The following is a 16,761-nucleotide window of genomic DNA, read 5'->3' as shown; positions in this document are numbered from 1 at the left end:
AGACTTTTCGTCTGCAGTTACAGTTTTATGTGTGTAAGTTATCAATATTTGTTGATTTTGCTTAATCAGAGATGAGAAGAGACGGGTATAGAGGGGGAAAAAAAAGGAATGAAAAGGCCTGAAGGGAAATGTCAGACCTGGATAAAGATTCTCGCCTCTGGCTTTCACCTGGCCCAGTGCTAGCCATTATGGCCTTCTGGGGAGTGAATCAGTGGGTAGAATATATCTCTCTTCCTGTTTTTTTTTCTCTCCCTGTAACTCTGATTTTCAAAATACATATAAAAATCAGTTTTTTAAAGACAAGAAAGAGTAATCTAAGCTTTCATACACCACAGAGGATGAGAATAAGTTCTGAGTCCCATCCCCCTACCCTACCCTTCACAGTCCAAGACTTCTGCACGTAGGTGGTCAGCTACACAGGTTGGTTTTGAAATTTGTTTCCAAACGTCGAAACTAGAGTGTGTTACTGTAGACTGAAGGCAGTCCAGTGTTGGAAGTGCCAGAGGGGATCTGTGTTAGAACTAACTGCTTTAATTAACCTCTCACACTTCAAAGAACTAACAAAAATTCTTTGATGTGCAAGTAAAGCATAACTGTAGCATAACTCTAATGAAGCCTGACCCAAAGTGTCTCATCAGCTCAGGTTTCAGACACTTTTCCTTGATGAGGAGATGAATTCTTGACATTACAACAGATGATTCATAAACTTTGTATGGTTGTCTTCTCAGCTTGAGACACATTTAAGGAGCAGCTCAGAGCAAAATAAGAAATGAGGTTAAATTTGGCATCTTCAGTGAGTTTAAGAGTAGGCAGATATTGCCGGTTACATTCATGCTACCATCAAACCTGAATTTCAAATTGGCCGGAGCCAACTTGCATTCAGAGACAGATTGAATAAAAAGAAAAGAGGCAGGTATTTACGTGCCTAGATGAAAAATAAGAGGAATTTTGGGGATACCACCAGGGTATAAAATGTTCATTTTGGGGTAGTGGTCTTAACACAACTTGATTATAGATGTAAAGACTGAATTTTCAACTGAAGCCACATTCTGAGATACTATGGATTGAGACATCAATGTATATATTTTTTGAAGGAGGCACAATTTAGTTCACAGCAGAGATTACACAAGAACAATTTTGTTGAACTGATGAAAACATAGTTATATTGTGGACTATCTATTCTCAATTCTCAAGTTTTGTCTTTTCATGCCACATCTAATCTGTATATATACAGTGGTATTTGAAATGGTTCATAAAAAGTAAAACAAAATAATATTTATTTCTATGCAAAATGATTGTCTTAAAAAATGCCCATTCCATCTTATATTCCTTTCAGAAATGTTTAAGTGGTCAGGTTACACATTATCTCCAATATATTGTGTTTTATTTTGTTTTTAACCATTTTTAGAGTATGTGATGGTATCTCATTTTTAATTTTGACTTTTATTTTCCCAGTGAATGATGGTGATAAATGTTTTTAATATGTTTGGCAATTTTATATAACATTTAGAGATGCGCTTGCTTCAATGTTTGCTTATTTTTAATTTGAATGTTTTAAATTCTTAAATTTTTGGTAAGATAGAGAACTTCAAGGGTATTCTGAACATACAAGTGAAGGCTTGACTGGGTCAGCAAAGTACTCTGAGAAATTTACATAGGATGATATGTGACTGTTATCTAAGAGTAAGCCACATTAAGAGAACTATAGAAAAACTTGAACCACAAGTGCAAATAATTCATGGTAGCGATGATCCCACTTTTCTACCACCTATATTAGAGAAGTAGTAGTGAAAATGGATAGAAATATTTAGCTACTGTACATATTTTAGGTGGATTTTTTATGGATGCATAATATGAGGGAATGAGAAGAATCAAAGAATAACTCCTAATATTAACTGGAACAATTGTAATATCTATGAGAGTCAGTCTGGGGGAGATGTGTTTTTTATACTTTATTATTATCATCAATCATTTTATAATACAGTTCCACAGGCCCTGAGATTTCCCTTAATCCCGCCACAATCCCCCCCTCCCCACTGAGTTCTCCTGTATTGTTACTGCAGTATAATTCTTCATAAACAGTCATATGTCCATCATTGTGGGCATGGACAATGGCAGAGTCCAGGATCCTATTAAGATATAGTAAACAGTTTCATTGGGAGTCCATCTTTGACTGGAAGTAGAGATGCATACTGCATTGTATCCTCACATCTGGATATGATAGTCTGCATTACATAGTTGCTATACATCCCCTTCAATGAAAAGCCACAAAACAAAATCAATAACAGGAAGAGAAAAATAGAAATTTACAACACCATAAAGTTAAATAACCTGCTCCTGAATGACTAATGTGTCACTGAAGAAATGAAAAAGAAAACCAGGAATCTTCTTGAAGAAAATAATGCTACAGTATGATTTGTGAGTCAGTGAAGAATTTAATGAAAAAGTTTTGCAGAGATGAAACTAAAAAAAATTATCAAAATCCATGAGATATAGTTTCTGCTGATCTTTGTGGGTGAGATATGTCTCCTGTAGGAAACAAACAGATGCGTTTTGGTTTTTAATTCAATCTACTTATCTATGATGTTTGATTGATGTGTTTAAGCCATTTACATTCAGGGTTAATACAAATAGATGTTGATTTCGTTCTGTCATTTTAGCAATGGGTTGTTATTTTACTGGGATTTTATTCACAGTTGCCTATGGTTTTAGTGGGTACTATTCCTCTTCTCTGTCAAGAGACCATCTTTAAGTATCATTTGTAGGGCAAGTTTGAAGAGACATTGTTTTAACATTTCCTTACTGTGGAAAAATTTTATTTCATTTTCAAAGACAAAGGTACGTTTTCCTGGGCCAACGATTTTTTGCTTTTAGCATCTGAAATATGCTGTTCCATTCTCTTCTGGCTTGTGGAGTTTCCCATGAGAGGTCTCCTGTGAATTTAACTACCATTCCTTTATATGTCAATTGGTTTTTTTCATAGGCACATTTAAAGATCATTTCTTTTGTTTGATTGAAGAGATTTGATCATCATGTGTCATGATAAAGATCGCTTTTCGTCAACCCTGTTGGGAGTTCTGTGCCCCTCCTGAATGTTGTTTCCCAGTTCGTTCCCTAAATTAGGGAAATTATCCCTCATTATTTCATTGAATACACTTTTAATTCTAGCTTCTCTTTCTGCACCTTCTAAGAGTCCCATAACTCTTATATTTGGCCTTTTAAAGGTGCCTTTCACATCCTGAATACATTTTTTCAGCTTCATGCAGCTCTGTCTCCAGCTTTTTGTTTCCCCCTGGTGACAGGAAATATCTTCCAATTTTGAGATTCTTTCTTTTGCTTCCTTTATTCTATTTTGGAGACTCTCCACTGTACTTTTTTACTTTGCTCCACTGTAATCTTCATTTCTGATATACCAGCTTTTATTTGATTCATTTCCTTTGTGGCATATCCTTTCAATTCCTTGAACTCTTGTATTATGTGCTTCTCATTGTTGATAAGAAGTTTTACACAAGTATTTTAAATTCTGTATCCCCCGTTTTCTCAATGTATTCCTGTGTTAACTCTGAGGTTGGCAAAGACTTTTTGCTCCTTTGTAGGGGAGTCTTCAGGAATATTTATTGTGCCTTTGTCTCTTTTGCTCTTGGTCATTGTACTTCTGGTTAGCAGAATCTTCTCCTTGGGGTAGGTTTCTAAGCTGTGTAACCCACAGATCTAAAATTCGATTTTACTTATTGCAGTTGGTACATGGCTCTTTGTTTGCAGTCCCTTATGCCACTCCTTCCAGCGAGTTCCAGGTCTGGCTTCTTAAGTTGGATTTCCACTATGGTCTTTTTAGTCCCAGCCCCTGGCTCACTATTCTTCAGTTCCTGTGGTACCAGGCTGTGGTTGCACCATTGTCTTTACAACCATTTTCCTACTTCCCTTTGGAGCCGTTGCTAGGATTAAGGACACACCGGGAGTCCTATATAGCTAGGTTGTTGTTGGTGCTGATTTTGGTGGCAGCGTGCCCAATTCACTGAACTCAGTGAATTCACTCCCAAGTTTTGTCACAGCGTACAAAATGGCACCTGATGTGCCGCTACTATAGTTCTTGACTTGCTAACCATCGGTCTGCAGGCTACCTGGACCTATCTTGGGTGAAACCTATAGGATGCCATATTGTTGCAGTTCACTGGGGCAGAGATGAATTCACTCCCAGCTCAGTGCATGCACAGTTCTATCCCCATAGCCTTTGCCTCCCCATGCAAAATGGTATCCAATTTAGCTCTACAGGGCAGACTGGACTGTGAAATCCACCCTGTTCCCTCATTGCCCGTCTGGAATCTGCTCCTGTGTTTCTGCTCCTGGTCAAGTCAAACATACCAGCAGGATGAGCAGTTCTTTGTCTGGGTTCACTTGCTGATCTTTCACTGAATACTCCTTCCCACCTTGTTGCTGCTGGGGTTCTGCCTGTTGGTGTAGTTCAGATCACTGCTCACTGAATGCCACTGGGGTATTGGTCACTGCAACACCATACTGTTATGTCCGCTGCTTTCCTGTGTCTGCTGCTGTTTTGTCCTTCCCTGTTTCCTGGCATGTGCTATCTGTGCTTCATGCTGGCTAAAGTTTCTCCCTCTGTTTAAATGTGTCCTTACGCTATATCGCCATCTTGATTCTCCTGGAAGACAAGTTTTTGATATGTAGAATTTGGAATTGAAATTAGACAAATGGAAGTATTGAGGAGGTATTTGAATAGAAGAGTCTGGAGTTCAATGGAAATGTTGGAAGGGAGTCAAGCCAAAGAGAAGAACATAATCAAATGTACAGAGCTGTGAAATATGAGGTTTGTCCACAGAGGAGCAAATAATTATGTTTGACCAGTGTGTATTTTGCAAAAGTAGAAAGCATCAGAGACCTGGCTGAAAAAATGTACCAGGACTAACTTGTCAAGGGAAGAACTTAGATGCCTTGGTGGAGAGTTTACTCTTTGAAAATCGGGAAAATCTTAGAAATTTTTTGAAGCAAAAAAATTATACGAGAACCCAGTGCAGTAGTCTAGTGGCTAAAAGTCCTCACTGAAAAGCATCTGATGGGATCCCATATGGGCACTGGTTCTAATCCCAGAAGCTTCACTTCCCATCCAGCTCCCTGCTTGTGGCCTGGGAAAGCAGTAGAGGACGGCAGAAAGCCTTGGGACCCTGCACCCACGTGGGAGACCTGGAAGAGCTTCTGGCTCCTGACTTCGGATTGGCTTAGTTTTGGCCATTGTGGCCACTTGGAGAGTGAATCATCATCAGAAGATGTCTGTGTCTCAGCTCCTCCTCTTTCTCTTTCCTCCTCTCTGTATATTTGACTTTCCAATAAAAAATTAAAATAAAGCTTTAAAAACAATTACATGAACAAAGAAAGGTTTGGAAAGATTAATATGCTGTAACCAAAGCAATTTTTTTAAAGTTTACAATTATCAACTTCTAAAGCTGTTACAAAGCATAACAAACTTTGATACTGGCATTAGAATAGAAATATAATTTGAGAGTAAAATCTGAGTATTCAGAAATTCCTATATTTATGGGTAATTGAATTTCAGCAAAGGTACCACGACTAACCAGTGCAGGAGGAGTAATACTTTATGCAAATATTATTGAGACAATAGAAATGGAAGTCGAAGATGCTATAATATTTTGAACCTATTTGAATTACTAAAATAAAATTCTATGCAACAGAAAATAATTGATTTTCCTAAAGATGTTGAGAAATTGTTATGCTCACATGTTGATGATAGGAATGCAATATGGCATAACTACTTTGCAAACTACTTTGGCATTTCCTCAAATGGTCAAATGTAGAGTTACCTTATGACTTTAGTAATTCCACTCCCAGTAATATATCCAAGAGAAATTAAAGCATATGTCTACTAAACTTGTATACAATTGCTGGTAGATGAATTATTAATTGTAATCGCACAACAGTTGAAATTACTCAAATACCCATGAATTAGTAAATGGATGAATCAAATGCATTATGTCCGTGCAATAAACACTGTTTGGCAGTAAAAGCTGTTAAGTATTAACATATGCTTAAATACAGATGGACAATGAGAATATTATGCTAAATAAAAAAGTAGAGTCACACAAGACAATTCATTGAATAGTTAACAATTTACATGAAATAAATAAGTTGGAAAATACATAGAGACAGAAAGCATACTGATGATCACCTTGGCATGGATGGGTGTGTTAGAGGGAAGAAAAATGGTATGCATGTGCATGTGTGTCTCTGTGTGTATGTGATAGTAATGAGGTGTTTAGATGGATCCAAGTTATGATTATAACATTTTGTGAAAATACTAGAAAAAATTGAACTGTATACTCTAAAATGAGTTGTGTCTCTGACATTGCAATTATATCTAAATAAAATTGTTATTAAGAAGACTAGATGCAGGCATTTGGGTCTGGATTTGCATATTATGGCTCTATTCCTAATTTCAGCTTTTTGTTAATGCACAACCTCGAATGCAGCAGGTACTAGATTTGTGCCATCCATGTGAAAAAACTGATTTGGTTCATAGTTTTACTTAGTCCAGTGCTGGTTGCTAGATGCATTTGGGAAGTAAACCAGCAGATGAGTGATCTCCTTGTCTCTATCATTGAAATTTCTAGGAGTAGAGTTGTTTGCGAAGGAAGAAGTTGTGTTCACAATGATTTTTGTATTTAACACGTCCTATTTAAAATATGTTCAGCTTCTAATTGAATGTGAGGTATTGTAGGTAAGGACTGAACTAGGCATTTGAGTTTCAATTAATATATAGTTCATAATTTATGTCTTAAAGGTGACTAACTGATTCTGGAGGTGGGGGGCAGTATACAAAGAAAGAACTGGATACGGAGTCTTGTGGATACAGAGTTACATTTAGGAAGAAGCAACAACAGGAAAACGTTGATTAAAACAGAGACTACAAAAGGAGGATTTTGTAAATATGGAGAACTGTGAGAGAGCTCCTTCTGCCAGAATACTATACCTTGGCCTTTAACGATGGATATTGTCGAAAAGGATTTGAATGTGTTTCAGAAGGAAGGAGAGCAAAGTTTAAAATGAATACTGATGATTGAATGATGGAGAAATATCTTAAAGGTGTTAGGACTCAACCACCAAAGCCTCTTTCAGGAGGTGAAAGGAATTTCTGATCAGTCCTCCTAGAGGTCACTTTTTGCTCTTTCTAGGTGAAGTACTGACTTACCAATGGAACATTCCAGAGAGATCTGGCCCTGGTCCCAATGACTCTGCTTGTGTTTCCTGGATCTATTATTCTGCAGTGGATCCCATTAAGGTAAAGACAAGATTGGTTGCATGGAGATGGGTCTTAGAAGTGGGCTGACTTCTTGGCAAAAAGTGGTTTGTTTCCTCATCCTGGACATTTGTTTATTCAGCCACTTAAGTACTATGAGCCACCAGCAATCATTTATTGAGTACCTACCGCTTTGGGGGCATTTACTTGGTACTTTGGATGATATAAATGTAAGATACATTTCCCACCTCTACAAAGCATGGTCTCACTGAGCAAGAGAAAAGCTGAAGAGGAGTCATGATAGAAGATGCTTTGTGCATTGAAAACTAGCACTACCATGGGATAAAGTAGGCATGGTCGAGGGGAGCAGCACAGTGCAGGTAGAGAAGGAAACATGAAAAATGCACTGGTTGTATAAGTACTTGATCTAGTTCAGCCTAACCAAAACATAGATTAAACAGCACTTATTATTTATCCCTAAAACAGTTGGTAGAAGGATCTAAGTAGCACAGTGGGAAAAATGAGGATACGGTATAAATGGAATATATGCTGATGAAATGTTGACTTCACAGTGGGTTTATGTGACAGCACAAGATCCTTAGAACAGCTTCACCTTCTTTTCTCTCTTTCCTTTTTTCCCTTATTCAGGACTTGTATAGTGGTCTTGTGGGACCTTTGACCATCTGCCGAAAAGGTATTTTGGATCCCCATGGAGCACGAAGTGATATGGACAGGGAGTTTGCCTTGCTATTTTTGATCTTTGATGAAAACCAGTCTTGGTATCTGGAGGAGAACATGGCAATTTATGGGCCCCAGGAGCCAGAGCATGTTAATCTACAGGATGAGATTTTCTTGGAGAGCAATAAAATGCATGGTATGTATAAAATAATTTATCCTTCTTCCAAGAGCATGCACACTATTTGTTTGAGGCTATCTGATAGGCTCATTATGAGCTAAGGGAGTATAATTTCAGAAAGGATGGGAAGGTTGCATGGAGATGAATTGAAATAAATATTTGCTATTTGCTACAGTTACACACACACACACACACACACACACACACACACACACACACACACACACCAAGTTTTCCCAGACTAGATCCAGTGTACAGAAAGCAGGGATCTCGCACTAAAGTTGCCATGGTGACATCAGAAAAATTCTAATGTATAAATTGGCTGCTTACAGCCACTGTTTCGCAGAATTCTGATTTTAGTCTTTCAATATTATCTTATTTCTCTGCCACTCTGAAGTTGGGATCTGCTTTCTTAATGGATAAGGTGAAGGAAAACTTGTCTTTTAGTATGTTTTCAAAAAATAGTTTTAGTTTAGAGATGGAATAATTGGAGAGTAGAGCTTCAGAGAGTAGCACATTGGGTTTATGTTAGATACAAGGAAGGATTTTTTAGTGCTTGAATGGATTTTGGAGGGAAAGTGTGCATCAAAGGCTTCCTTTGCTCTAGAGATCTGTGTAGTTTTTCAAAAACAAGAGAAAGTCTCAAATAAGAGGGGGAGCTTAAGTGCAGTGGAATGCATCAAGTGATCTCTCATCATCTCCTCTAGTCCAAGATTTCTTTGATCTGAGAATGAGACACAGCTTTGATAATGACTCTAATGGAACTCCAAAGTAGTACCTTATTGTCCATAGATTTTAGCTATTTCCCCTTGATGGAGGGATGAGTGATTCACATTAGAACAAATGATTCACAGACTTCACAAGGGTGAACTTTTTAGCGTCTGTCAAATCAAAGAAATAAATGACGCAGGACAAAAAGGGAGTGATGGCACAGTCAGATCTTGCTAATGCAGGGCTTTGGCTGTTGTCCACCTTCATCTGTTTATATATATGTTCATTCACTGAAACTCTTCAGTTATCGGTCCATCTACCCATCCATTGAGCAAGCATTTATTGAGCAGTTTCTGACTGCCAACTCTGGAGATATTATTGGGATCTTGAGGGTCATATAAATAGTACCCCTGCCTTCCATTCAGCTTCTTAAACCAACTGGAAAAGAGAGATGCTTAAGAACAAATGTGAGCTTTATTACTGAGCAGACTAAGTAGAAAATTGATTTTATTTCTGCAACCTAAATGGGTTTGCTGATACTTCCTTTTCCATAGACATATTTTCCTACTTTTCCATTGATATAGATAGAAAATAGCTGTTTCTGTTGGCAAATGCAAAGTATTTCCCACAATGAAATATTGTATTCGTATCCCTTTCTGTGATCTTACTGCTCAGAGAAAAAATCCAGAAGGGGCTGAATTAAGCAAATTTAGCACTTACTTTCAAGCTCACAATTTGGCAAGAGTAGATGCAGAAATGATACATATTCCTTTTATGCTTATACTCTTGAGGAATAAAGTGGAATTTACTTTTCCTCTGTGAAAACATGAGAAACAAGGGGAAACTGTCCTGGAAAAGTCCTATTAGTGTGAATTACTCTGACAGTGAGTGCTCTGTGTCTTGATAATATATGACACGTACTGGGAAGAGATAGATAATGAGAGCCATTCATTAATATCATTATTATTTTTCACAAATGTGGCCACTCTTTTCTAAGCATTTATTCGTAGGTCAAGGTGTCTACTATATGTTCTCCAAAAATGCAAGGTTGGTATAGTATATTGTAAATAAATTCACTTTTCTGCTAAGAACCTGTTTTCTGGTTGGGTATGTGAGCTTTCAGATATCAGAAAAAGACAAATGTAGGAGGCAGTTGCAATTGAACAAGTACTTGAATATTTGAGTAATTCAGTAATGACAGTACTTGAGTAATTCAGGGATGGAAAGATTGGCAAGGAATGGGAGATGTGGAATAGAAGCTAGAGTATCAACAAAGTATTATTTGGTGTGTGTGGGGGGTGAAAGGTTGGTTAGGCTTTGGGAAGATGTGAGAAAAGGAAACAGGGTTTCTGGAAGAGAAGCCCAAGAACATAAGGACATAAAAACATTCAGGGGCCATATGGAGAATGGTGAAGTAATTATCCCCTTTGGAATAGACATGTTGTGTAGCAGGAGATGAGCCTGGCAAAGTGATTGGGGTATCTTCTGAAAGACTTTGAGGGCAAAGCTAAGGATTTATAGACCTACTCTTTGGGGCAGGAAGGAGATATTAAAATATTTAAGGAGCAGAGTGACATGGTCATGAAAGTTATTTAGAGCAATGACTCTAATAACATCAGGATGAAAAAAATAGATTGAATAGGGACAGACAAAATAGAGAGCAATTTGGGAGACTGTTGCTATTATCTAAGATTATGGGGACTAAAGTCAGTGTAAGGAAGAGTCAAAAGAAAAGATTTAATAGACTTTCTCATGTTTTACAGCCATCAATGGGAAACTCTATGCCAATCTCAGAGGTCTCACCATGTACCAGGGAGAACAAGTGGCTTGGTACATGCTGGCCATGGGCCAAGATATTGACATACACACTGTCCACTTCCATGCTGAGAGTTTCCTTTATCAGGTGAGTTGGAAAAAGAGCTGTGTCCCTCATGGAGGATAAAAGGAGAGCCTTCTGAGAAAGAAGGGAATAGACTAGAAGTATACCATTTGAGGCACTGAACTGAGGATTCTAGGCTTGTTGTAAATTCCTGTGTCAGTCACTTCTGATGTAGACAAGAATGAGTAATTTACATGGTAAGGAGATAAAAGGAATCAATATAATAAGGTTTAAGTTAAAGAGTTGAAATTTAATGAACAGTGAACCTAAGAGCAAGGAACTTTAGAGTGGCATTTCAGAATCTCTGTAAGTCCTTAATTTACATTAAGAACTTCAATTTAATAACTGCATGGGAAATACTCATGTGCAGATTTTGAAGAAGTGTTAAGCTTAAGAAAAGGGTGACACACAGGAAACATTAACAGAGAAGCAGAGATGTGGAATTTCTGATCAAAGTGGTGACAGAAAAATTAATCATTCAAAAATATTTATTTTCAGATTTTACAGTGAGAGGGAGAGATAGAGAAAGAAAGTATTCCATCCACTGGTTCACTCCCCAAATAGCTGCAATGTCCAGAGCTAAGCTGATCCAAAGCTGGAAGCCAGGAGCTCTTCATGTGAATACAGGGTCCCAAGGACTTGGGCCATCCTCTGCTGCCTTACCAGGCCATGAGCAGAAAACTAGATCAAAAGTGTAACAGCCAGGATATAAACCTGAGCCCATATGGGATGCTGGAGACATCCCATAGGGCAGAGGATTACCTTGGCTGGCCTCAATTGAATCATTTTTAAATGAAGTATGTGGCTCCTTCCGTACATGTCAAGGTTTAATCCAAATTTACCAAATTTCAAGCTACTGAAAATTACAAAAACTAGTTTTTGATCCCTCTGAAGGAATTGGAAATTAGGCTTACTTTGGAACACTTCATGAAAATGTAGAAGGAAAATTTTTTTGTGTGGTTGGTTCCTTGAGATGTGAATGAAATTATTTGAAGCTGCTCTCCAATCTAGGAATTTTGGAGTCACACTTCCTTAATGTGGACAGCATAGTTTTCTAGTTTTTTTTTTTTTAATAAGTTCTAAGAAGAGCTTTCTTTCTCCTACCCACAATCTTTGTCGTAGAACGGAAGGAGCTACAGGGCAGATGTTGTGGATCTGTTCCCAGGCACCTTTGAGGTTGTAGAGATGATAGCCAACAACCCTGGGACATGGCTGCTACACTGCCATGTGACAGACCATGTACATGCTGGCATGGAGACACTCTTCACTGTTTTGTCTCAAAAAGGTAAGGCCTACTTCCCCAAGATGGCTCATCTTCTAACACTTTATCTGGCTTGTAAGAACTAAGTAATGCAAAGAAATCTCTTGTAACTCTTGTATTGGAGACATCCCATAGGGCAGAGGATTACCTTGCTATGCCACCACGCTAGCCTCAATTGAATCATTTTTAAATGAAGTATGTGGCTCCTTCCCTACATGTCAAGGCTTAATCCAAATTTACCAAATTTCAAGCTGCTGAAAAAAACAAACAAACAAACAAAAACAAACAAAAAACAGATCTTAAAATTACATATGGTGAAGTTAACCCTCTACATACTCCCATAATCGTTGTTACTCACCCTCCATTGTTTACTTGACACCCGCACCTCTCCCCATAACCTGGAGACACATTGAGGTACAACAAGTTGGCCAAGTCTGTTTATATTCCATGTGTTGAACCTTGTGCAGGTTCATATCCTTTGAAATAAATTAACTTTATAGAACACTTAAAGAACATTTAAAAAGTAATTAATTATTTGATAAAGTAATTAGAAATAAAGACAATTTTTAAAAATAAATTATTTCTTTTTCATGATACAGTTCCTTAGGCTCAGGGATTTCCCCTTCCACTCTCACCTACCTCCCCCCGGGCCCTATACTGTTTTCCGCTGTATTGCAACGACAAAAGTAAAGGCAATTTCAAGGATTAATTTTAATGAGCATTTTTAAGAGCAGAGAAATAACTCCTAATTGTTGTCCCTTAATTGTTTTTGTTTTGTGAGAATTGTAACAGGCAGATTTTTTGTTCTAGGAATAAGTTTAAAACTAGAGAACTACTGTCCTTCTATTACAACTTATGCAAGAGTGTGTTGCTACCAAGTGTGGGAAAATATGCATTCCTTACATTTTTATGTGGGAAGGGAATACCAAGGGAAATATTTGAAACAAGTAATAGCTCTTCAGTATGATGGATATACAGTGTATCTGAGCTCTTGGATCATTAAAGGGTTAAGGAGCTTACCTTAAACTTCTTGAACTAAACCCAGCCCTACACATTATTCTCTTCCAAATAGTCTTATAGAATTTGGGGGGACAGCAAGAAGACATAGGAGAAAATATGTGATTTTAGTAGGGATGCAAAATATGGGCAAGATTATAGGCTTAGGAAAATGTATTTGGTTGTTCAAACAGATCAAGGTGGAGAATAGGACTCTGCTCTTTACCTTTAGAGAGACAGATGATTGTACATTATGAATTCATTGAAAAAACTTGCTGTAGTGTGGGTTTTTATTCTTTGAAATAAATGTATTATTTAGAATTTCCACTAACCAATGCTGATTTCCAACATGGAACTGCTGATTGGTAGGAAGAATAACAGAACTAATCTCTTGCATTTCTCCAGATCATTTAAGCACTATCAGTAGCACCACTGAAGAGACTGAAAAAGGTAAGCAAAATAATGCACAGACTGGAAGGGGCAGGTATATGTGCTCTGTGTGTGTGTGTGTGTGTGTGTGTGTGTGTGTGTGTGTGTGCGTGCGCCTCCACAAGATGGGACTCCACAGGATGGGACTCAAATGACTGAATGGTGTACACCACAATACTAGAAGGAGGAATTCTAAAATTTCTCGAAGACTTCAGAAACCGGAGTACTAAGATTCAGCTTTCCCTTGGAGGCTTATTCTCTCTGTCTCCCAGCACTAATCTAAATTGGAGAAAGCAGTCTCATCTCCAGTTGTAGGCTGCTATCTTAGCCCACCCACCTAATGTGTGAGTGGGGAGAAAAGTCTACGTCGTGCTGAGTTGAGCATGAAAGAGTTGTAGCACAGACATGGATTCCCCACAGGGATAGTATGAGACTAGAACAAACACCAGACGGTCTTCAAACACTATTTTTTGTCCCTGCCTCTTTTCTCTTCATCTAAGGAGTACCAAGCAGTGGAACCTTTGGAACAAGACATTTCTTCCCTTCAAGATGCTAAGTTCAAATAGTGCTTTTATTCTCCATCTCATTTGTCCCTGACTAGGGAAGAGTCACAATGTTATGAGAGCTAAGAGGGATATTAGAGTTACCAGTTTACTCTGGAAAATTTTATTTCTGTTTGGAAAAAATCTTATTTGCCAATGTGTCTTTGAAAAAAATATTAATGATCTGCATAGCTATCTTATGGAATTTTGTTTAGGAGGCTAGGTTATATCCTGGAGTAGGTGGAGACGAGTAAGCTGAAGTTGTATGAGTGAAGTTTCACACCGTAATTCCTTATATGTGTTATATATACATGTATGTGTATATATTCATATGCCTGAATTTTATGGACATACATATGTTCATATATCCATGCACACAAATATGCTTTAGTGTACATGCATATTTCTTTGTATATATAATATTCGTTTCTTATTAGCTCTCATTTGTTACAATATTTCCACAATGGGGCAAATATACCAAAACATATAGTACAATAACCATATACATGCATACATACTCTCTCTTACACACACATACCCATAATATGTATATAAAACAACAAAATATATACAACGATATAGTATATACTACTGTGGCTTGTTATTTTTTCATGTGAGGAGCTGAAAAATGGAAAGTGATTCATCTAACATAACAAGAGGAGTATGTAGTAGAATATAAATGTAGAATCAAAATGTGTTTTAGCTTCTGTTTGAGCTTTGTCCCAGCTTCTCTCAGCTCTGCTAGATCATTCATTCATTCAATTACACTTTCATGAAACAAGAGTCAAATACTAGATACATCAAATCAAGTAAGACATAATTGCTACTTTTTTGGTGTTTAAAAAAGGAATGATAATTGCTATGCTGCATGCTCCATGCTTTACCAAAACGATAACACTAGAAGCTAATATTTACTGTGCATTTATTATCTGTCAGTAGTTATGCTAAATATTTTATAAGCATGAACACTTTTACTTGGCAATAAGCCTCTGTGCTAGGTATACCTATTTTATAAAAAATAAAACCAAGGTGTGTGGTATGTTTGTTCACTCAGCGCATGATTAAAGATTAAAAAAAAAAATGTTGAAATGGAAAGAATAAGCATTTGGAGAACCCAGAGGAAAGGGCCACTCATTCTCAAACCAAATTGAAGAAGACTTTATAGGGACATGTAACATTTAAGCTGGGGCTAGAAAGATTAAGAGTAGGAAGAAAGTGTATTTAGTGAAAGACCTTGTCGCCTGAAATAGAATTGCCTGTATGAGCAATTAAAAAAAAAAAGTTACTGCAACTGAAGATTAGCATATAAAACTAGAAAGGTAGGTTTAGAGCCTGATTATAAAGGGTTGGAATATCTGGCTTTGGAATTTGAATTGTTGGGAAACTGGGTATAAATAAGTTTGCATGCTAGGAACTAATACTATCAAATATTTCACATAAAAGGGTCTATGTAACATCAGTGTTAAAACTACCCACAGAAGTGAGAGACTGGATAGGCTAGTGTTAGGATATAATACTCAAAAAGAACACTAATAAGCTGGATGCATGGGTCAAGTTGATTTCTAATGCTTCCTGTTTTGTTTCCAGTTCTATGCTCTATAACTATGGAGACAAAAATCTAAAATTTCTTTTCTGCACCACAAGCTTTTGTAATTGAGGAAATGTGTCCAAGATCATCCCATTTTGAGTCTTAGCTGTTGCCATAGGTAGATGGTGATCTCAATGATTCTGAAGGACTCTTCTAGTTGGGACATGTTTTTTCTCTTTTTGTAACCTGTGGATTGTTAAAGGTATACTGTCCTGCTTGAATGGATTTGTTTTTCCAGGATATGATTATAAAAAATAGAACTCCTCAGTACTATTTATACCAGGTAATTCATTCACCCATTTTCCTCTTCTTTCATTTTAGCACTGATTTTCAAAGACATTGGGGAATTCAAAGTGAAGATGCTGGGCATGCAGATACCAGTAAAGAACATGGAGATGCTGGCCTCTGTTTTGATTGCCACAGGTTTCATCCTGCTGGTTATTGCTCTGATTCTTGCGGGTGTGGTGTGGTACCAGCGTCGTCAAAGAAAGCTACGGCGCAATAGAAGATCTATTCTGGATGACAGCTTCAAGCTTCTGTCTCTCAAGCAATAGCAGCTGAAACCTGGAAGTATTCTCAGTATGCACATCTGCAATGCACTCCAAAAAGAACATGGGCTAGCAACTAATCCCCCTGTCAGTGTGATATGGTTGGTGAAGAAGCACAGAAGGGAACGAATCCAAGTATCTGTGTGTTTCTTCATTTATTTATTTGCATGGAAGTTTTATGCATTCACTTTGTCTTTAGTTTATTTGCTCCACTTGGACACCTGGGAGTGGATGAGTTTCCTAGCACCCTACATCATGAATTTCAACAGCTAGATTGTATCACTTCCCAACACCTGGAGGGACTTCAGATGCTCAAAAGCTGATCCTTCTATGAAAGCATATACCAGTGGAAAAACCCGTTGGTTGGCCTTCTGCTACTTTCTAGAACCTAGGCAAATTCACTTTGAACTGAGGCTGAGTGAGCTATGAAGATAATCCACAACCAAACCTGCAACTAAGCACATAGGCATGAATGGGAATTGGAAGTCGGGTGGGAATTTTGAATCCAAATTATGTTTTGATTCTCATTGGCAGTGAAGTACTTTGGAGGAGTGAGCAGTTGGGTTGTCACTGTCATGAGCGCCTACAAACTGGAGTAGCTAGCTCTCCAGAAAACCAGTCTTGTAAAATTCTATATAACAACATTGAAGGGAGTATTAAGTGGCCTATGTTTTAGATAGCTGATAC

The 16,761-nt window shown here is 37.6% G+C and overlaps 1 protein-coding gene across 2 annotated transcripts in view; it reads left to right on the top strand.

The window, feature by feature from the left end:
* HEPH (hephaestin) overlaps nt 1–16,165 on the top strand; it is a 71,456-nt gene extending 55,291 nt beyond the window's left edge. The window contains exons 16-21 of one of the 2 annotated variants that reach the window (XM_041002307.1): nt 7,200–7,306; nt 7,913–8,138; nt 10,595–10,734; nt 11,833–11,995; nt 13,373–13,417; nt 15,848–16,165. In XM_041002307.1, coding sequence (XP_040858241.1) covers nt 7,200–7,306; nt 7,913–8,138; nt 10,595–10,734; nt 11,833–11,995; nt 13,373–13,417; nt 15,848–16,080 — 914 coding nt within the window. In that variant the 3' untranslated portion in view covers nt 16,081–16,165. Of the gene's footprint in view, nt 1–7,199; nt 7,307–7,912; nt 8,139–10,594; nt 10,735–11,832; nt 11,996–13,372; nt 13,448–15,847 lie in introns of both variants that reach the window. The other variant, XM_041002318.1, reaches the window with a different exon arrangement.
* Nucleotides 16,166–16,761: the final 596 nt, after the last annotated feature.

The sequence above is a fragment of the Ochotona curzoniae genome, unplaced genomic scaffold (genome assembly GCF_017591425.1).
Source record: "Ochotona curzoniae isolate NIBS_2020 unplaced genomic scaffold, NIBS_Ocur_1.0 contig_1274, whole genome shotgun sequence".
Taxonomy (NCBI): domain Eukaryota; kingdom Metazoa; phylum Chordata; class Mammalia; order Lagomorpha; family Ochotonidae; genus Ochotona; species Ochotona curzoniae.
Note: the sequence above shows the minus strand (reverse complement) of the source record. Positions and strands in the feature narration are given on the sequence as shown.